The sequence below is a fragment of the Dama dama genome, chromosome 22 (assembly GCF_033118175.1).
Source record: "Dama dama isolate Ldn47 chromosome 22, ASM3311817v1, whole genome shotgun sequence".
Taxonomy (NCBI): Eukaryota; Metazoa; Chordata; class Mammalia; order Artiodactyla; family Cervidae; genus Dama; species Dama dama.
In genome coordinates, this window is record NC_083702.1 from 16,995,484 (window position 1) to 17,018,147 (window position 22,664).

The 22,664-nt window shown below is 39.3% G+C and overlaps 1 protein-coding gene across 1 annotated transcript in view; it reads left to right on the top strand.

The window, feature by feature from the left end:
* Positions 1-22,664, top strand: part of LOC133043047 (uncharacterized) — a 121,186-nt gene that overhangs the window by 84,382 nt on the left and 14,140 nt on the right. Inside the window, 6 exon segments of the mRNA XM_061123936.1 lie at positions 7,377-7,685; positions 7,784-8,092; positions 11,896-11,988; positions 12,061-12,375; positions 14,748-15,062; positions 21,410-21,724. Of these exon segments, the coding sequence (XP_060979919.1) occupies positions 7,377-7,685; positions 7,784-8,092; positions 11,896-11,988; positions 12,061-12,375; positions 14,748-15,062; positions 21,410-21,724 (1,656 nt within the window).

The window sequence follows — 22,664 nt, forward strand, 5'->3', positions numbered from 1 at the left end:
ATAGCCAGTAATACTTATTTTTGTACCTCTTTACATAACATGTCAATATTTCATGGGTGCTTCTAGGATTTTTTTTGGGGGGGGTTATCACTGGTTTTCCACAATTATATTTTCAAATGTCTGAGGTAGTTTTCCTTATTTTTATCTTTTAAAGTTTGTTTAGCTTTTTGGTTTGGTTTATAGCTTTCATTAAATTTGGAAAAATTTCATCCATTATTTACAACTAGTTTTCTACTCATCCCTTATTCTGAGTCTCCAAATACACATATTTTTGCATGATTTATTCTTGTACCAAGTGCCAGAGTTTCCATTCATGCTTTGTTTTCTGCCTTTTTTCCTCTCTGCTTCAGTTTGAATAGTCTCTATTGATATGTGCTTAATTTCCCCACCCCCTTTTTTTGTTCTGCCGTATCTAATTTCTTTTTATGTTAATCCAGATAATTTTTCATTACATATATTGATTTTTCAGTTTTAGAAACTCCATTTGGTTCTTTTTTGCCTCTGCTTTATTATTTTTTTTGCTACATAAAAAGCATTTTTATGTTAATGTCTTAAAATATTAGCAGTCAGTTAAATAATTTCTGTAATTCTTGAATCTATTTACAGTGACTGCTCTTTTAAAATTTTGCTATGAGTTATATTTTTCTTTTTCAGAAAGTCTTGTAGCTTTTGGATTGGAAGTTGGGCATTGCTAGGCAGTCATTTAACAGAAAGAATTCTAGCAATAAATAATCAGAAAAGAGTCTGATAGCAGGGAATTGCACTTGATGAATCATACAATGTTTTCCATTGCACTACATTGAATTCTTTTCAAAATATGTTCCTTGGGTGGCAAAGTGATAAATTTTTATTTTAGTTTCACTTCTTTAGCTTCAAAACCTCTTGTTATCCCACTTTTAATTGCCACATACTCAAATTACACTCCACTTCTACAGGAGTTGCTTTCCTTTTTCCATTTTGTTTGCCATCCATCCATATTTTTTAAAATTGTGTTTGCTTCTCTGAAGTGGGAGAAATGAGAAAGGATGGAACAGTTAGGTGGCATATAAGAGAAGCAGAGTGCAACAAAATATGCTAATTACTAATTTGACAATTATTTTCCCCAAATGCTTGTGCATTTTTATACAGATTGAGGTTTTTGAAACTCAGAACTCTACAATTTAGGCCTTACTTGATTTTTGCTTCCTTCTTCTTACTCCCTTCTCCCTCTTTTTTGGCAGCATGCCACCTTTTTTCAAATTATAAAACATATAGGAAAGAAATTAATGAAGATATAGATAAGTGAAAAAGTATCTTGTGTTCATGGATTGGAAGAATCAATATTGTTAAAATGTCTATACCACTCAAAGTGATTTACAGGTTTTATGCAATCCCTCTCAAAAACCTAATGGCATTCATTATAGATATAGAAAGTACAATCCTAAAATACAATCTAAAATATGTATATTGTTTACTTTCAATCTATTCATGATTTTTTTGTTTTCTTATCACTATTGACTTTTAGTTTCATTCCATTGTGTTCAGAAAAGATACTTGGAATGATTCAAATTTTCTTGAATTTGTTAAGACTTGTCTGCAGCCTAAATACAAGTTTTTTTTTTTTTAATCACAATAACACACTCATTGTAGAAAATGTGTAATCTACACAAAAGTGTAAAGAAGAAAAAAATCACCCATGATACCTCTATTCACAGATAACCATGGTTGTTATTTTTACATTTGCTTTCCATCTCTTTCCATGCATTTCCCTTTATGTGGGTAAACTGTACTGTTTGCACAGATATATTCTGTTTTCTTGTACCTTAGATATTACTACTGCTATCTTCTATATTTTTACTACTACTACACCCATGATACCACCAAAGACTTGTATTTATCCTTTATATTTATACATATATAAAGACATGTATATATCCATGGAATATAAAATATTCCATGTGTGTTTGAGAAGAATGCATATTGATTTTCTGTTTGAATGATCAATTAATTATAGAGAGTAGGATATTGAAGTTTTCTACTGTTAATATATCGCTTCTACTTCTCCCTTAAAAGCTGTCCATGCTGTCTTGTATACTGAAATGCTATAATGTTCCGTGCATATATGTAGTTGCTATATCTTTCAGTTGAACTGTCTCTTGTGACAGTTTTTGACTTAAAGTCTCTTTTACCTGACTTTGATCTCTTTTGGCTATTATTTGCATGGCATCTCTTTCTCCACCTGTTCACTTTCAGGCTTCCTGAGTCATGAAATCTAAAGTGAGTCTCTTATATGCAGTATGTAGTTAGATCTTACTTTTAATCTATTTAGATTATCTATATATTTGATTGGAAAGTGTGATATATTTACATTTATAATCATATTGAAAGGCAAGGACTTACATTACCAGTTTATTCATTGTTGTATAGTTTCTTGCTCCTGCTTTCTTCTGTGTTGTATTTGTGGCTTGATGATTTCTTATAGTGGTATGCTCTGATTAATTTCTCTTTTTCTGTGTGTATGTACTATACTTTTTATTGTAGTTACCATGGAACTTGTATCAAACATTTTATAACTATAACAGTTTACAGCAGAAGTTAAGTACTGTTATGAAAACAACTTAATTTCAATAGCATGCAGAAACTGCATTTCACTCCTCCCCTACACTTGAAGTGATTGATGTCAGATTTTGCTTGTTTCTATAATGTGTTTCCAACAGCAGCTTTCTGTAATTATAGTTAGTCTTATGACGGTCTTTTGATTTATATTTATATATAATGTTAAAAGCAAGTTATGTACCACTATTACGGTATTACAATATTCTGTTTTTCTCTCTAGATTTACCAGTAAGGTTTACACTTTCTTATGTGAAGATACTTTTGTATCATTGTTTTGTTTATTCATTTAAACTTGAAGAACTACTTTTAGCACTTTGGTAATGTAGTGATGATGAAATCCCTCAGATTATGCTTGTCATATATATATATATATATATATATATATATATATACACACACACACACACATATATGTGTGTGTGTGTGTGTGTGTGTATATATATACATATATATATGCTTAAAGCATCACTATGAACAAAGCTAGTGGAGGTTATGGAATTCCAGTTGAGCTATTTCAAATCCTGAAAGATGATGCTGTGAAAGTGCTGTACTCAATATGCCAGCAAATTTGGAAAACTCAGCAGTGGCCACATGGCTGGAAAAGGTCAGTTTTCATTCCAATCCCAAAGAAAGACAATGCCAAAGAATGCTCAAACTACCACACAATTGCACTCATCTCACACACTAGCAAAGTAATGCTCAAAATTCTCCAAGCCAGGCTTCAGCAATGCATGAACCATGAACTTTCAGATGTTCAAGCTTGTTTTAGAAAAGGCAGAGGAACCAGAGATCAAATTGCCAACATTCAATGGATCATCGAAAAAGCAAGAGAGTTCCAGAAAAACATCTATTTTTGCTTTATTGACTATGCCAAAAACTTTGACTGTGTGGATCACAACAAACTGTGGAAAATTCAAGAGATGGGAATACCAGACCACCTGACCTGCCTCTTGAGAAACCTGTATGAAGGTCAGGAAGCAACAGTTAGAACTGGACGTGGAACAACAGACTGATTCCAAATAGGAAAAGGAGTATGTCAAGGCTGTATATTGTCACCCTGCCTATTTAACTTATATGCAGATTACCTCATGAGAAATGCTGGGCTGGAAGAAGCACAAGCTGGAATCAAGATTGCTGGGAGAAATATCAATAACCTCAGATATACAGATGACACCACCTTTATGGCAGAAAGTGAAGAGGAAATAAAAGGCCTTTTGATGAAAGTGAAAGAGGAGAGTGAAAAAGTTGGCTTAAAGCTCAACATTCAGAAAACTAAGATCATGGCATCTGGTCCCATCACTTCATGGCAAATGATGGGGAAACAGTGGAAACAGTGTCAGACTTTACTTTTTTGGGCTCCAAAATCACTGCAGATGGTGATTGCAGCCATGAAATTAAAAGACACGTAGTCCCTGGGGGAAAAGTTATGACCAACCTAGATAGCATATTAAAAAGCAGAGATATTTGCCAACAAAGGTCCGTCTAGTCAAGGCTATGGTTTTTCCAGTGGTCATGTATGGATGTGAGAGCTGCACTGTGAAGAAAGCTGAGTGCTGAAGAATTAATGCTTTTGAACTGTGGTGTTGGAGAAGATTCTTGAGAGTCCCTTGGACTGCAAGGAGATCCAACCAGTCCATCCTGAAGGAGATCAGTCCTGGGTGTTCATCAGAAGGACTGATGCTGAGGCTGAAACTCCAATACTTTGGCCACCTCATGTGAAGAGCTGACTCATTAGAAAAGACCATGATGCTGGGAGGGATTGAGGGCAGGAGGAGAAGGGGACAACAGAGGATGAGATAGTTGGATGGCATCACTGACTCGATGCACATGAGTTTGGGTGAATTCCAGGAGCTGGTGATCGACAGGGAGGCCTGGTGTGCTGTGATTCACGGTGTCGCAAAGAGTCGGACATGACTGAGCGACTGAACTGAAATGATGTATGTGTATATATATACATATACATACATATATATATATATATATATATATATACATATACATATATATATATGCTTCCCTGGTGGCTCAAATGGTAAAAAATCTGCCTTCAGTGCAGGAGACCCAGGTTTGATCCCTGGGTTGGGAGGACCCCCTGGAAAAGGGATTGTCTACCCACTCTAGTATTCTTGCCTACAGAATTCCGTGGACAGAGGAGCCTGGTGGGCTACAGTCCATGGGCTCACAAAGAGTTGGACATGACTGAACAACTAACACACACACACACACACACACACACACACAAATGTATATGTAGTATGTATACAGTATATAGCATATACACACACACATGTATTACATAACATATAATAATATGCATTTGTTGTTTTGTGGTGGTGGTGGTTGGGATTGAACCTGTATCTCCTGCATTGGCAGGCTGATTCTTTACCACTACATAGGAAACCCTTTTGTGTGTGTATATATATATAACCTCCATTTTTGAAGGACGGTTTAGCCAGGTAAAGTTTTGATGTTTGGGTTGGCAGGGTTTTTTTTTCTTGTGGTAGTTTTGATGTATCATCCTGCTCTCTTGGCCTTCAAAGTTTCTAGTTTTAAAGGTTTTTTTTCTTTAAGTACAGTGAACAGAATACATAGCACAGATGGGATACCACAATATATATATTATATATATATATATATATATTTGAGGATCCCAGTAGGAAAAAAGAAAGTGACAAGTCACTGTTTTTTTTCTGTTTTCAAAAATTTTTCTTTGTCTTTAAATTTTGGTAATTTAATCATAATGTGTCTTGGTGTGGATCTCTTTGGGTTCCACCTATTTGGGAACGCATGGGCCTCATGAGTCAAGATGTCCATTTCTCTCCCTAGATTTGGGAATTTCTCAGTTATTATTCCTTTGAATAAACTTTCTGCTCCTTTCTTTTTTCCTACTGGGATCCTCAAATACATACATATATATATATATAGTGATATCCCATATGTGCTATGTATTCAGTTCACTGTACTTTCTTTTTGTTTTTTGCTTTATTTTTTTTTCTTATTTTTTTCCCAATTATTTTTATTAGTTGGAGGCTAATTACTTTACAATATTGTAGTGGTTTTGCCATACATTGACATGAATCAGCCATGGATTTACATGTGTTCTCCATCCTGAACACCCCTCCCACCTCCCTCCCCATCCCATCCCTCTGGGTCATCCCAGTGCACCAGCCCCGAGTACTTGTCTCATGCATCCAACCTGGACTGGTGATCTGTTTCACACTTGATAATATATACGTTTTGATGCTGTTCTCTCAGCTCATCCCACCCTCACCTCTCCCATAGAGTCCAAAAGTCTTTTCTATGCATCTGTGTCTCTTTTTCTGTCTTGCACATAGGGTTATCGTTACCATCTTTCTAATCTTTTTGTTTTTCTAACTTGATAATATCAAATGGAATGTCTTCAAGCTTACTGGTTCTTTGATTTCCATGATAGAGTTTACTTGATGCTTTCCTTTGGATTTTTAATTCAATTATTGAATCCTTGAGCTCCAGAATTTCTGTTAGTTCTTTTTCTTTTTTTTATGTTTTCTAGTTCTTTATGAAGCTCCTCATTTTCTCATTTTTATAGTTTTGTCTATAATTGTTCATGTATACTTGTGTTTATTTGTCTCTCTGCATTCTCTTGTAGGTCATTGAGCTTCAAAACAATGAATTTGAATTTTGTATCAAGCAGTTCATAGATCTCTGTTTTCTTAGGATCAGTTTTGTTGCTGGGGGTACCTTGTTTCTGTGAGAGAATGAGAGCAGGGGAGTCTCCTTTTCTGTCATCTTGGTGTCAAATATGAATACAGAATAAGCACAATAACAGAATTAAAATCAGTTAAATATCACCCCTTAGCATTTTCCATGATTCCTGTCTCAGAAGAAAAATCTGTAACAGGAACTGTTTGTCAAACTCATAGTCCTGAAACTTCCAATCAGAACTCACTCTCTCCCAAGTTCATTGAAAAATCCTGGGGTTTCAAGAGAGATGGTTAGGACCACACCACCTCTTCTATGACTCTCTGAGCTTTCTCAACTCATGTTCTTTCCCACTGAAGTCACCTGAGAAATTCCTGAAATTTTTGCCATTAAAAATTATCAGAAAAATATAATACAAAAACAAAAAAGTGGATTATTTACAATGTCTATATTTCTTCTCTCAGACAACCTCTCTACAGGGTGGCATGCACTCATGGATCCTGCTTCATGACTTGCCTTACCTAAGTCACTTGAAGACTAGCTCCTGGGAGAGAAAACTATTCAAAATAGTAGCCTCACAAGTCTCAGGAAAGTTTTTTAACTGTGTCTGGATGACATATCTCTACTGATATAGTCCATGTCTCTCTGAGGTGGTTCTGTTCTTCATATCTCTGCATTCATGTTTGAGTGCCAACACATTATGCAGTTTCCTTGGGCTCTGTAGTCCTGGGCTCCTAAATGTGAAATTCACTTCTCCAATCAATGATAAATCACATGTTCCTGGTATTTAGCCATTTCTGATGATATGTCTTGGGCTCTGTAGTTTTCAGGCCTGTAGATAGGGAATTCATATTTCTAAACAATCTCAGAGTATCCATTGTTGGGATACAGTCATCCCAAACTGACCGTGCAAATTCTTCTGAATTTCTCTTCAGATTCTTGTTCATGAAAAGGCAATTCTGATACCAACTATCAGATTCTCTCTCCATGTCCACTCCTGGAAAAGAAAAGCATTCACATCATTGCCTGTGATGTGCTGTTTTCATTTCTTAAGTCAGGATCAAGAACACTCATTGGGTTTGCTTCTTTGTTTCTCTTAGGATTTATGCGTCTGACTGACGGAGAAGGACCCTGCTCAGGGCGAGTAGAAGTGCATTCTGGAGAAGCCTGGACCCCAGTGTCTGATGGGAACTTCACACTCCCCACTGCCCAGGTCATCTGTGCAGAGCTGGGATGCGGCAAGGTTGTGTCTGTCCTGGGACATGTGCCCTTCAGAGAGTCAGATGGCCGGGTCTGGGCTGAAGAGTTCAGGTGTGAGGGGCAGGAGCCTGAGCTCTGGTTCTGCCCCAGAGTGCCCTGTCCGGGGGGCACTTGTCACCACAGTGGAGCTGTTCAGGTTGTCTGTTCAGGTGAGATGTAGGAAAGTTTATAACCTCTCTGCTTACCTTGTTCAGGTGAGAAAATCAGACTTTGTTGAAACCCTGTCTTCTTCTACCAATGTACACAGAAGTCCGACTCATGACAAACAGCTCCTCTCAGTGTGAGGGGCAAGTGGAGATGAACATTTCTGGACGATGGAGGGCGCTCTGTGCCTCCCACTGGAGTCTGGCCAATGCCAATGTCGTCTGTCGTCAGCTCGGCTGTGGAATCGCCATCTCCACCCCCAGAGGACCACACTTTGTGGAAGGAGGTGATCAGATCTCAACAGCCCGATTTCACTGCTCTGGGGTGGAGTCCTTCCTGTGGAGTTGCCCTGTGACTGCCTTGGGTGGTCTTAACTGTTCCCATGGCAACACGGCCTCTGTGATCTGCTCAGGTAAGAGAGGGTGAAGGGCTACTGGTACTCAGGATGCTCCTGAAGTGAAATGTCCCCAAGAGCAGAGAGTGACAGGAAACTGGCATCAAAAGTCAGATATTTCATGGTGAAATGTGGTTCTTCTCATTGTTCATTCATTTTCCAAGTCAGGCAGGAAGTGGTAAGGGGAAATAATGTATTTTTAAGCAATAATATTATTTATATTATTTAAATATAATCATAGAAAACAATGTATAAGCAGTAAGTGTAGGCTTCAGTCATGTATCCAGATCAGCAAAGAGAACATTCCCAGCACCACAGTCCCTGTTGTCTTCCCATAAACATGTCTCCCTCCTCTCCAGTTAAGATTGCTTACCTAACTTCTACTATTGAAAGGTTGTTGCTGAACGATGAGACGCGGGATTCTTGGCCTCCGGAGGAGATGAATTCAATCTGGGGCCAGAGACGAGGCTGGATCGCTCAGAGCTTTTGTGTAATACAGTTTTATTAAAGTATAAAGGAGATAGAGAAAGCTTCTGACATAGGCATCAGAAGGGGGCAAAAGAGTACCCCCTTTGCTAGTATTAGCAACGGAGTTATATACTCTCCAATGAATCCAAAGAATGTCTGGAGGCTGCAAAGACCTCACCAGACCCACTCCCATAATTTACATTTTAAGATAACAGAGTTGGCCAGAAGGTTTAATCCAAAGATTGTCCTCAGGCAGGATACATCCTTGTAAAGACCAGACCTACTACCATAATTTATGTTTTAAGATAACAGAATTAGCCAGAGGGTTTGATCCAAAGACTGTCCTCAGGCAGGATACATTATTGTTATATAATCCTAAGGAATGTAGAGGAAAAAAAGTAAGAAAGTTTGTCCTTTCTTCCTCCTTGACTATCCCAGACCTCTCTCTCCTTGGGGACCCCTAGACTTCTTATCAACCTGCCTAGGAAATGACTCTGTCACTATCATAGAGTGTTTTATCATTTGAACTGTATATAAAATTATGCAGTATATTTTCTTCTGTGTATAACTTCGAGTCACCATTATATTTGAGACTCACTCATGATGTTGCTTAAAGAAGCATTTTATTCATTTTTATTTCTGTAGAGTAGATCTTTGAATGATCACATGACCATGAATTGATCCATTCCACAACAGATAGTAGAGATTTGAGTTGTTTCCTATTCTTGACTAATACAAATATGAAGCTACAACTTACCATGACAATGACTTTAGGTACAAACATGTTATTTATCTTGTGTGATTAACCTTTGGTCTTTCATTTGCATTTTCTTAATGGTATGGTGTCTTTTGATGAGCCAAGCTATTAATCTTAAGAAATTATAACTTACCAACTTCTTCCTTTACTTTTAACACTTCTTATATTCTTTAAAAAGAACTTTGTCTACTCCAAGACCATAAAAACATTCTCCAAGAGTATCTCATAGAAGTTTATTTTTCTCTTGCATAGAACTGTGCATCCCTTCTGCAATTGCTATCTGTGTAAGATAAGATCAAGTTTCATATGACATCAATTGACTCAGAATCTTTTTCTGAAAAGACTCTTCTCCCCACTGCAGTACCACCTTTGCCATAAGAAAAAAAGCATATGTCTGAGTCTTTTTTAAGACTCTCTATTCTATTCTGTAGTATCATTGTCTATCCTTGCACCAATACTACATTTTCTTTATTATAACTTTATAGTAAGTCTGGGTAACTTTAATGTAAAGAGTTACTTTATATTATTAACTCTTCTACCTTTGTTGCTTTTTTGGTCAACTGTGTTGGTTATTCTCGTTCTTTTGCATTTTATTTCAATTTTGGAATCAGCATTTCATTTTCTTAATAAAATTATATATTTACAGTGTTGGGCGTTAGTTGCAGCATATGGATCTTCATTACGTCTTGCTGGATCTTCTGTTATGACACACGGAGTGCCTAGTTGTGAGATTCCAGCTCAGATGCTCTGGCATGTGGGATCTCGCATCAGGGATCGAACCTGAGTCCTCTGCATTGCATGGCTGATTCTCAGCCATTGGACCAGGAGAGAAATCCCTCAGCTTGTCATTTTTCATCAAAAAAAAAAAAAAAGAATAAGCATATTTTGTTTGAGAAGAGTTAATCTACACAGAAATTGGAGGTGATTGACTGACAATGTTGAGTTTATATATGTTTATCCCTCCATTCAGTTAGGTCTCCAATTTCTCTCAGAGGTTTTGCCCATCTTCTGCTAGGTTTTTCTCCTAGGCATGTATGTTTTTGATGTTATAAGCATTTCTTTTAGTGGAAGTGTCCTAGGAATGATTTATGTCTGACTTGTTTTTACCTTTCCCTTTTTAAATTTTGATGTAATTTGAGACTTACAAAAAAGCTGTAAGAATAATATAAAAATCCAGAAGAACTTTAGCTGGATTTCCCAATGTTAGTATTCTGCTTTAATCTCTCCCCCCAGTTGACATCTCTCTCTATCTCTGTTTCTGTCATTCCTTCTCTGTCCCCCTCCCACCACATTTCTCCATGAATATGTAAAATCCTTCTGAATTAGGTTGCAGACATGATGTCTCTTTACCCCTAAAATGCGTCAAGGGATTTCCTTATGTAACCACACTTCAGTCAAGTCATCAGACCACTTCAGCCCCAGATGACATCTAAGTGCAACCACATGAAAGACTCTAAGACAGAACTGCCAAGTGGGATCTTTCCCAAACTATATACCCAGGAAATCTTAAGCAAAATGAGGTATATTTTTTTGCTTAAGTGGCTAAGTTTTACAGGAGAATTTATTATACAGCAATATAACCAGGACACAACTCCCTGGTGGTTCAGTGGTAAAGAACCCGTCTGCCAAGTCAGGAAACATGAGTTCCACCCCTGGGACTTGACGATCCCCTGAAGAAAAAAATTGAAACCCACTTCATTATTATTGCCTGAGAAATCCCATGGACAGAGGAGCCTGGTGGGCTACAGTCCATATGATCGCCAAAAAAATCAGACATGATTGAGTGACTAAACAACCACTATAGCAACCAGGACACTTACTACGTGACCTGCATCTCTAAATAAAAGACTATTTGTCCTCTGATCTTCTGTTTACTATTTCTACCTTATGCTGAGCTAATGTGCTGAAACGCTAGTCCTTTACTTAATATCGGCTGTTAAATTTTTCAGCTCTATAATTTTTATCTGTTGCTATTTTGTCAATTTCTTTTGTCAGTTAATTCCATGAGGCCTTCAATAATGCCGAGTTAAATTCTCCATCAGATAACTCTAGTAACTGAATAACTTGGGAAATTCTTTCTAATGTCTTTTTCCTTCTGGCTTTCCATGAGATCTCTTTTATATATGTATTGTTTTTAATAACAGACATTGCAGATGAAAAAGTGGCAGAATCCCTTTGGAATAGATTTTATTCTGCTTTTCCTGTTTACGCATAGATTTAGGGACAAAACAGCTTCCTTAACTCACTCTTAGTGCAATGGTTGGCTGAAAACAATTGTGGCACTGTCAGAAGCAGAACTCTCCCTGCTGCTGCTGCTGCTAAGTCGCTTCAGTCGTGTCCGACTCTGTGCGACCCCGTGGATGGCAGCCCACGCGGCTCCCCCATCCCTGGGGTTCTCCAGGCAAGAGTACTGGAGTGGGTTGCCATTGCCTTCTCCACAGAACTCTCCCTAGAGAAGGTGAATCCTAAGATTATGATACCCTTACTGTTATGTTAACATTGCTTATCTCAGACTTCATCACTAGGTCATTATTTAGCTTAATTCAATTTCCTGTTCTCCAACCCACCAACCCTCTGATCATTGCTGTTTCTGCAGGAAACCAGACCCAGGTGCTGCCCCAGTGCAACGACTCCCGCTCGGAATCAGCAGGCTCTGCGGCCTCAGAGGAGAGCGCCCTCTACTGCTCAGGTGAGGGTCCCACAGAACAGAAGACCCTTTACACCCGGTCACCACCCCATTGTCCGATTTCTCTCTCCTCAGACAGCAGACAGCTCCGCCTGGTGGACGGGGGCGGTCCCTGCGCCGGGAGAGTGGAGATCCTTGACCAGGGCTCCTGGGGCACCATCTGTGATGACGGCTGGGACCTGGACGATGCCCGCGTGGTGTGCAGGCAGCTGGGCTGTGGAGAAGCCCTCAATGCCACGGGGTCAGCTCACTTCGGGGCGGGATCAGGACCCATCTGGCTGGACGACCTGAACTGCACAGGAAATGAGTCTCACGTGTGGAGGTGCCCTTCCTGAGGCTGGGGGAGTCACGACTGCAGACACAAGCAGGACGCGGGGGTCATCTGCTCAGGTCTGGGTTGCACGCTGTCCACAGTCTAGGGGAGGGATGATAGCATTGGAGAAGGGGTGGTCTGAACCCTGAGGAAAAGGTGCTGAAAAGACTAGAGGAGGAAGCTTCCTCCCATGGAGCCTGTGTTTCCAGCAGACGTGAAGACGAGGTGTTTTCACTTCCTCCTGCAGCAGCTGACGTTCTAGCCCTTTCTTCTCAGCAGTGTTTCCTGGCAGAGCCAATTCTTACAAGTCCAGTTGAAAGTTGGGCTCACCTTTCCTTACATATGGGACGAAAATCTTAAGTCCATGATACTAGTTTCTGTCTGCTTCTGTAACAAATTGCCACATAGTGGTTTAAAACAACATATATTTATTTCCTTAAAGTTCTGTAGTTTCGATGTTCAGCAGCATCTCCCTGGGCTGGAATCAAGGTTTCAGCAGGGCCACATCACTTCTAAGGCTTTGGTGAAGAATCCCATTTCTTCCGTCAAATTTCTTTTCAAACCACCTGAATTCCTTGGCTCATAGACCCACTTCATCAATCATCAGACCAGCAATGCTGCACATCTTTAACTATTATCAAGTCACACCTCTCTCTAGCCAGAGCCAAGAAAGAGTGCTTCTATTGGTTTGGCCAAAAGGTTCCTTTGTTTTTTTCCGTAAAATGGTCTAGTAATACTTAGTTGTCTTTCACTTCATTTGAAACAATTTTGTTAGATTGCTTTTTGGCAGCTATCATGTCAGCACACATTTTTTTTTTTAAACCATCAAAATTAGTGAATTTTTGTGTAGCCATTTTAACATTGAAAATGGAAGAAAAAAGCAACATTTTCTTCATATCATGCTTTATTATTTCAAGAAAAGTTAGAAACACAACTGAAATGCAAAACAAATTTGTGGAGTGTATGGAAGTACAGTGACTGAACAAACTCATCAAAAGTGGTTTATGAAGTTTTGTGTTGGAGATTTCTCACTGGACAGTACTGCAGAGTAGGGTAGACCAGATGAAGTTGATCATAATCAAACTGAGATATTATTTGAAGACAATCAGTGTTAAACGACGCAGGAGATGGCCAACATACTCAAAATATCCAAATCAAGCATCGATAGTCATTTGTACCAGCTTGGTTATATTAATTGCTTTGATGTTTGGGTTTCACATAAGTGAAAAAAACCTTCATGGCAGTATTTCTACATGAGATTCTCTACTTAAACATAAAGAAAATGTTTTGCTTTTGAAACAAATTGTGATGGATGATGAAAAGTGGATACTTCACAATAATGTGGAATGGAAGAGATTGTGGGGCAAGTGAAATGAACCACCAGCAACCACACCAAAGGCCAGTCTTCTTCCAAAGAAGGTGATGTTGTATATGTGGTGGTATTGGAAGGGAGTCCTCTCTTAAGGGAGTACCTTCCAGAAAGCTGAATGATAATTCCAACAAGTACTGTTCCCCATTAGACCAAGTGAAAGCAGCACTTAATGAAAAGCATTCAGAATTAATCCAAAGAAAATACATAATCTTCCATCAGGATAATGAAAGGCCACATATTTCTTTGTAGGCCAGGCAAAAACTGCCACAGTTTGGCTAGTTCTGATTCATCAGCTGTGTTTACCAGACATTGCAGTTTTGGATTTCCATTTATTTAGATTTTTACAGAATTCTCTTAATGGAAAAAATTTAAATTCACTGGAAGACTATAAAATGCACTTGGATTAGTTCTTTGCTTAGAAAGATAAAAGTTTTTGGAAGAGGGAATTATGAAGTTGCCTGAAAATGGCAGAAGGTAGTGGAACAAAATGTTGAATACGCTGTTCAATAAAGTTCTTGGTGAACATGAAAAATGTCTTTTATTTTGACTTAAAAACCAAAGGAACTTTCTGGTCAACCCAATAAGAATGTGATTAGACTGGGTTCACATAGTTAATCCACAATAGTCCAACTTAATCTCACCATCCCACGATTCTTACCTTAATCACATCTGTGAAATCCCTTTTGCCAGGTAAGGCAACACATTCATGGTTCCAGGGATCTGGATGAGACTTCTGTGTGTTCATTATCCTGCCACCTCCCCAATATCCATATCACATCCCTTTCACATTCTCGTAGAGGTTTGGTCAGGAAGCAGGATTCAGCTCTCCTCCCTGAAGGTGCCCAGGTTGCTCTTCCTCTCTGCTCATATTCACTACACCATGGTGGTAGAAATGTTTAAAAAGATAGACACAAATGGACAAAGTCAGGTAAAAGGGAGACAAATTTCACTCTTATTACCTAATGGATAGCTCTTCAACTGGTTCAGGGATGAATGGCCACTATTTCTGGGAGAGAGGAAAACCCAGAGCACTGAGTGAAGTTCTCACCAGTCCTGATTCCTCCCTTTTGATCTTAGAGTTCCTGGCCCTCAGGATGGTCAGTGAGGACCAGCAATGTGCTGGGTGGCTGGAAGTCTTCTACAACGGGACCTGGGGCAGTGTCTGCCGAAGCTCCATGGAAGACATCACTGTGTCCGTCATCTGCAGTCAGCTTGGCTGTGGGGACAGTGGAAGTCTCAACTCTTCTGTTGCTCTTAGAGAAGGTTCTAGACCCCAGTGGGTAGCTGGAATCCGGTGTCGGAACACTGATACCTCTCTCTGGCAGTGTCCTTCTGACCCTTGGAATTACAGTTCATGCTCTCCAAAGGAGGAAGCATACATCTCATGTGCAGGTGAATTGCTGTCTGTTTCTGTGTCTGTCTTAAACCCATAGAAAATGTTAATAATGAGATTTTATATTTTCATATTTAACTCATGAATTTAACATGGATCCACAAAATGAAGTTAAGACCAGTTCAGTTCAGTCGCTCAGCTGTGACCACCTCCTTGCAACCCGATGGACTGTAGCATGCCAGGCTTCCCTGTCCAACACCAACTCCTGGAGCCTACTTAAACTCATGTCCATCACGTTGGTGATGCCATCCAACCATCTCATCCTCTGCTGTCCTCTTCTCCTCCTGCCTTCAATCTTTCCCAGCATCAGGATCTTCTCCAATGAGTCAGTTCTTCCCATCAGGTGGCCAAAGTATTGAAGTTTCAACTTCAGCATCAGTCCTTCCAGTGACTATTCAGGACTGATTTCCTTTAGGATTGACTGGTTTTATCTCCTTGCAGTCCAAGGGACTCTCAAGAGTCTTCTCCAATGCAGCAGTTCAAAAGCATCAATTCTTTGGTGCTCAGCTTTCTTTATAGTCCATCTCTCACATTCATACTGGGGCTACTGGGAAAATCATAGCTTTGTCTAGATGGACCTTTTTTGGTAAAGTAATGTCTCTTCTTTTTAATATGCTGTCTAGGTTGGTCAAGATTTTCTTCCAAGGAGCAAGTGTCTTTCAATTTCATGACTGCAGTCACTATCTGCAGTGATTTTAGAGTCCCCCAAAATAAAGGCTATCATCTATTTGCCATGAAGTGATGGGACTGGATGCCATGATCTTAGTTTTCTGAATGTTGAGTTTTAAGCCAACTTTTTCATTCTCTTCCTTCACTTTCATCAAAAGGCTCTTTAGTTCTTCGTTTTCTGCAATAAGGGTGGTGTCATCTGCGTATCTGAGGTTACTGATATTTTTCCTGGCAATCTTGATTCCAGCTTGTGCTTCTTCCAGCCCAGCGTTTCTCATGATGTACTCTGCATATAAGTTAAATAAGCAGGGTGACAATATACAGCCTTGATGTACTCCTTTTCCTATTTGGAACCAGTGTGTTGTTCCATATCCAGTTCTAACTGTTGCTTCCTGACTTGCATACAGGTATGTATTGGAAAACGATGACTATCCTAAGGATAGTATAGCTACCAGGTTTTCAATGTTTATTTTTCACTGTGCTGTATCTTCCATGCTGTGCACAGTCTTTCTCTAGTTGCTTTGAGCAGGGTCTACTCCCTAGTTGTGCTCTGCAGGCTTCTCTTGTGGTGGAGCACTGGCTCCAGGGCATGAGGACTTCAGGAGTGGCTGCACACAGGCTCAGTAGTTCTGGTCCAAGGGCTACAGAGCACAGGCTTAGTAATTGTGGCCCACAGTCTTAGTTGCCCTGTGGCATGTGGAATCTTCCTGGGCCAGAGATAGAACCAGTGTCCCCTACATTCAAGGTGGATTCTTAACCACTGGACCACTAGGGAAGCCCTTACTTTTTTCTTTTGATGAGAACTTGTAAGGTGTACTTTGTTACAACTTTCTAATATATGATACAGTATTAACCCAGGTGACATTAGTGGAAAAGAATCCCCATTGCCAATGCTGGAGACATAAGAGATGTGTGTTCCCTCCCTGGGTTGTGAAAATCTCCTGGAGAAGGAAATGGCAACTCACTCCAGTATTCTTGCCTGGGAAAGCCCATGGATAGAGAAGCTTCTCAGGCTACAGCCATAGGGTCACAGACAGATGGGCAAGACTGAGCACACACGCCCACATTAACTGTACCCCCTATACTGTACATTACCTCCTCATGACGTTCATTTTAGTGCTGGAAGTTTGTGCCTTTTGACTACCTTCATCCATTTTGCCCACACCAACCCACCTCTGGCAACCACCAAATTGCTCTTTGCATCTCTGAAAGCTTTTTAAAAAAATGTATTTTAGGATTCCACATATAAATGAGATCATATGATATTTTTCTTTACCATCTGGTTTAGCTCACTTAGCATGATGCCTTCAAAGTACATTCATGTTGTTGCAAATGATGAGAATTTCTTTTTTTTTTGGTGACTATATATATATAAACATTATAAATATAAACATTATATATATAATTTTATATATTATTTATATTTCTCTATATATCTTATATCTTATATATAATACAATATATATTTACACACATATATATATATAAACATTATATATATATATATAAACATTTTCTTTATCCATTTATCCATCAATGAAGGCTTACATTATCTGGTTATTGTAAATAATTCTGTAGTGAACATTGGGTTGCACATATATTTTCAAGTTAGTGTTTTCATTTCCTTCAGATAAATACTCAAAAGGAAAATTGCTAAATCATACAGCAGTTCTGTTTTTAATTTTTCAGGAACCTCAAAACTTTTCCATAGGGGATGCTCAACTTACATTCCCTGCAACTGTGTATAAACTTTTTATTCTCTTCACATTATCACCAACTCTTGTTATTTCTTGTCTTTTTGATAAAAGCAATTCTGTGAGGTAATATCTTATTGTGGTTTTGATTTGCATTGACTGGTGCAAATAATAATTTGGTGACTAGTAAATTATTGGTGACTAGTAATATTGTGCACCTTTTCATGTACCTGTTGGCCAAATGGATGTTTTCTGCGAAAAAAATGTCTGTTCAGGTCCTCTGCCCATTTTGAAATCAGACTGTTTGTATTTTTCTGCTACTGAGTTGTATGAGTCCTTTAAATATTAATAGTTTGGATATTAACTCTTATCAAGTACATTTAATTTGCTAATATCTTCTCTAATTCTATGGATAGTCTCTTCATTCTGCATATCATTTCCTTTGTTGTGCAGAAGTTTTTAAGTTTTATGTAGTTTCACTTGGTTATTTTGCTCTTCTTGCCTTTGTTTTTGGCATCAAATCCAAAATATCATCACAAAGACTGAGGTCAAGGACATTTTCCCCTTACTTTTTCTTCTAGGATTTTTATGACTTCAGGACTTATGATTAAGTCTTTAATCCATTTTGAGTTGAGTTTTGTGGGTGGTGTTTGGACACTGGTGCCATTGCATCTTTTGCATGTAGCAGTCCAATTTTCATAACACCATTCATTGAAGAGACTGTCATTTCCCCATTGTAGATTCTTGGCTCCTTTGTCAAAAGCTAATTGACTGTATATATTTGGGTTTATTTCTGGGCTGTCTGTTCTGTTCTGTTGATGTCTGTGTCCCTTTTTATACCAATACCATACTGTTTTGATTACTATAACTTTGTAATTTAGTTTGAAATCAGGATGCATGACACCTCCAGCATTGTTCTTCTTTCTCAAGATTGATTTTGATATTCAGGGTCTTTTGTGGTTCCATAGAAACTTTAGGATTGTTTATTCCATATGTGTGAAAATTTCCACTTGGATTTTGTTAAGGATTACAGTGAGTCTGTAGATTTCTTTCTGTAGCATGAACATTTTAACAATATAAGGTCTTCCAATCCATGACCACAGATTATCTTTCCATTTATTTCTGTCTTCTTCAATATCTTTAATCAGTGTCCTATAGCTTTCACCATTCAAGATTTTTACCTCCTTTGTTAAGTTTATCCCTAAGTATTTTATTGGTTTTGTACAATTGCCTACATGTGATACTGAATAATAGATAACAGTAAGCTTAGAATCTATTTAATAATTTTCCTATAACATTCGGTAAGTGAAATTTTGAATATAAATTAGTACTGTACTTAGAGACAAACTAATTTTGCTGTTGTTGTTTAGTCACTAAGTTGTGTTCACCTCTTTTCCACCCCATGGAGTAGCCTGCCAGGCTCTTCTATCCATGGGATTTTCCCAGGCAAGAATACTGGAGTGGGTTGCCATTTCCTTCTCCAGGGGATCTTCCTGACCCAAGCATCAAACCTGTATCTCCTGCATTTCTAGCAGATTCCTTACTACTGAGCCACTGGGGAAACCCAACAATGCTTACCTAATAGCAATGCTGTGTGGTAAATTAAACTTAATTTTAATATGCACTATTTATTTTCACAAACCATTACTTTTTAATTTATATTTGCTTTACTATTAATATTTCACTGATTAACATGAAGCTAAAGGACTTCTGTTTCACTGAATTTTATTCATCTACACATTCATTCAATAAATATTTATTAAGCAACTATCAAGGTATTTAGAAAAGGTTCTCCATATACATACTTGTTGAATCTTTTTTTTTTTATTTACTTTTATTAGTTGGAGGCTAATTACTTTACAATATTGTAGTGGTTTTTGCCATACATTGACATGAATCACCCATGGATTTACATGTGTTCCCCATCCTGAACCCCCCTCCCACCTCCCTCCCCATCCCATCCCTCTGGGTCTTCCCAGTGCACCAACCCCGAGCACTTGTCTCATGCATCCAACCTGGACTGGTGATCTGTTTCACACTTGATAATATACATGTTTTGATGCTATTCTCTCAGATCATCCCACCCTCGCTTTATCCCATAGAGTCCAAAAGTCTGTTCTATACATCTGTGTCTCTTTTTCTGTCTTGCATATAAGGTTATCATTACCATCTCTCTAAATTCCATATGTATGCGTTAGTATACTGTATTGGTGTTTATCTTTCTGGCTTACTTCATTCTGTATAATGGGCTCCAGTTTCATCCATCTCATTAGAACTGATTCAAATGTATTCTTTTTAATGGCTGAGTAATATTCCATTTTGTATATGTACCATAGCTTTCTTATCCATTCATCTGCTGATGGGCATCTAGGTTGCTTCCACATCACTCATTATCAGAGAAATGCAAATCAAAACCACAATGAGGTACCATTACATGCCAGTCAGAATGGCTGCTATCCAAAAGTCTACCAGCAATAAATGCTGGAGAGGGTGGGGAGAAAAGGGAACCCTTTTACACTGTTGGTGGGAATGCAAACTAGTACAGCCGCTATGGAGAACAGTGTGGAGATTTCTTAAAAAACTGGAAATAGAACTGCCATATGACCCAGCAATCCCACTCCTGGGCATACACACCAAGGAAACCAGATCTGAAAGAGACATGCGTACCCCAATGTTCACTGCAGCACTCGTTGAATCTTGTTGAATGAGTGCATACAATATGTAGGCACTGTCCTAATAGCAGAAACACAGTGTAAATAAGATATGCAAAGTCCTTCCTCTAGTGAAACTTTAATTCAGGTAGGGGTGTGTGCATGTGTGTGTTCACATTTGTAGATGTCTGTATGTCTGTTTTTAAATTTGTTATTAGATGCAGGGAGTGATAAACAAGTAAATATTTAAAGTTATTTTAGAAGACTTCATGATAGCTTTCATTACCATTTTTATTTTTCCCTAGAATGTTTAAAATTTTCTTATTTATTTATCAGTTCATTCACTCAGTCATGTCTGACTCTTTGCGACCCCATGGACTGCAGCATGCCAGGCTTCCCTGTCCATCACCAACTCCTAGAGCTTACTCAAACTCACATCCATTAAGTCGGTGATACCATTCAACCATCTCATCCTCTGTCGTCTCCTTCTCCTCCTGCTTTCAATCTTTCCCAGCATCCAGGTCTTTTCCAATGAATCAGTTCTTCCCATCAGGTGGTCAAAGTATTGGAGTTTCAGCTTCAGCATCAGTCTTTCCAATGAATATTCAGGACTGATTTCCTTTAGGATTGACTGGATCTCCTTGTAGTCCAAGGGACTGTTAAGAGTCTTCTCCAACACCATAGTTCAAAAGCATCAATTCTTTGGTGCTCAGCTTTCTTTATAGTCCAACTCTCACAACCATCCATGACTACTGGAAAAACCATAACTTGGACTAGACAGACCTTTCTCTGACTTCCCTGGTGGCTCAGTGTTAAAGAATCTACCTGCCCGTGCAGGAGATTCCTGGTTGATTGATGGGTTGGAAAGATCCCCTGGAGAAGGAAATGGCAACTTACTCCAGTATTCTTGCCTGGGAAATCCCATGGACAGAGAAGCCTGGCAGACTACTGTCCATACAGTTGCAAGAGAGTTGGACACGACTTGGTGACTCAAAAACAACAATGCAGAACTCTACAAATCAGAAGGTTAATACCGATAGGGCTTGGGTAATATCATCTGTCTCACACTACTCAGTAGAGTAATATTTTCTATATTTTCCCATTTTCAACCTTATTATTCTCACTGCTGCTATAAGAAACCCGACCCAGGTGCTTGCCGGAGTGCAAAACTCCGTGTTTCAACCAGCAGGCTCTGCAGCCTCAGAGGAGACTCAGGACCAGAAGACTCTTCTCATCCCCACCACCCCATCCCAGGCCCCCACGCCCCCGTCAACCACCCCCCCCCCCCGCACCCCCCCCGCCCCGCTTATTGTCTCATTTCTCTCTCCTCAGGCAGCAGACAGCTCCGCCTGGTGGATGGGGGCGGTCCCTGCGCCGGGAGAGTGGAGATCCTTGACCAGGGCTCCTGGGGCACCATCTGTGATGACGGCTGGGACCTGGACGATGCCCGCGTGGTGTGCAGGCAACTGGGCTGTGGAGGAGCCCTCGATGCCTTGCAATCTGCTCAATTAGGTCAGGGATCAGGGCGCATCTGGCTGGATGAACTGAACTGCGGAGGAAAGGAGTCCCACGTGTGGAGGTGCCCTTCCCGGGGCTGGGGGCGGCATGACTGTGTGCATGCAGAGGATGCTGGGGTCGTCTGCTCAGGTACGGTCAGTGCATTGTCCATGGGCTGAGAAAGTAGTAAATTCCAAGGAAGTTGGTGTCTGATCACCTGGCAATAGAAGATGACTGAGTTAGAGAGGTCTAAGACATCTACCCATCCTCTCTGAGGGCACATTTATCTCTGAGTGATGGGCTTCAACTACTTTCCTCTTGTCAGTCTCTGATATTTCTTCTCCAGTGGTCTTAGCTGACAGAGTTTAATCTATTTTTTCCAATTATAATTGATCTTCATAATTTTTATATAATTTTTGGAAGAGTGAAATACTCACAAATCACCCCCCCCCCCTTTGCACAGTGAACCCATAGAAGGGAGTGACAAGAGTGAGGGTGCACCTCTCTGGATGGAGTTGTTTCGGTAGTTACCCTATGACACACTATTTTGCACTAGGTCAGTAGGAGTGGAGGCACAAGGGATACCATTAAACAAATCAGAAAGTAATTTATGGATTTATGCCAAATTCCAAGTCTCCTTTACAAATTTAAATGTAAATATTCATAGCCATTTGGCTGGTAGGACCAGAGGACCTTGGATGAAATGCTCTGAGTCATAGCTTCTCCTTCCATTGTTATGAGAAAATATTCTTTGTCCATGTTTTCTTTAAAACATCTGCTTAAACCAAAACTTTGAAAGAACGCTTAGCCATGCACTGACACATCAAAGGTGGAGGCAATGAAATATTGATTCTGTGTTTTATAGTAAGAGATTATATATTTACACCTGATGATTTCAGTGATATAAGAGAATTGCACTTGGGGGTTTATTTGCTAGGAAAAGAAGTAAGGGGACAAATATAATTTTTGAAGAAGCTGGGAGAGAGTTATCATAGCTAGGAGGGATGGAAGGGCAATGGGAGCTGACAAAGGCAACTGTGGGGTTCTCTGAGCAGCCCTGAGGGTCCAGGTGTGGTGTGGAGGATGCTAC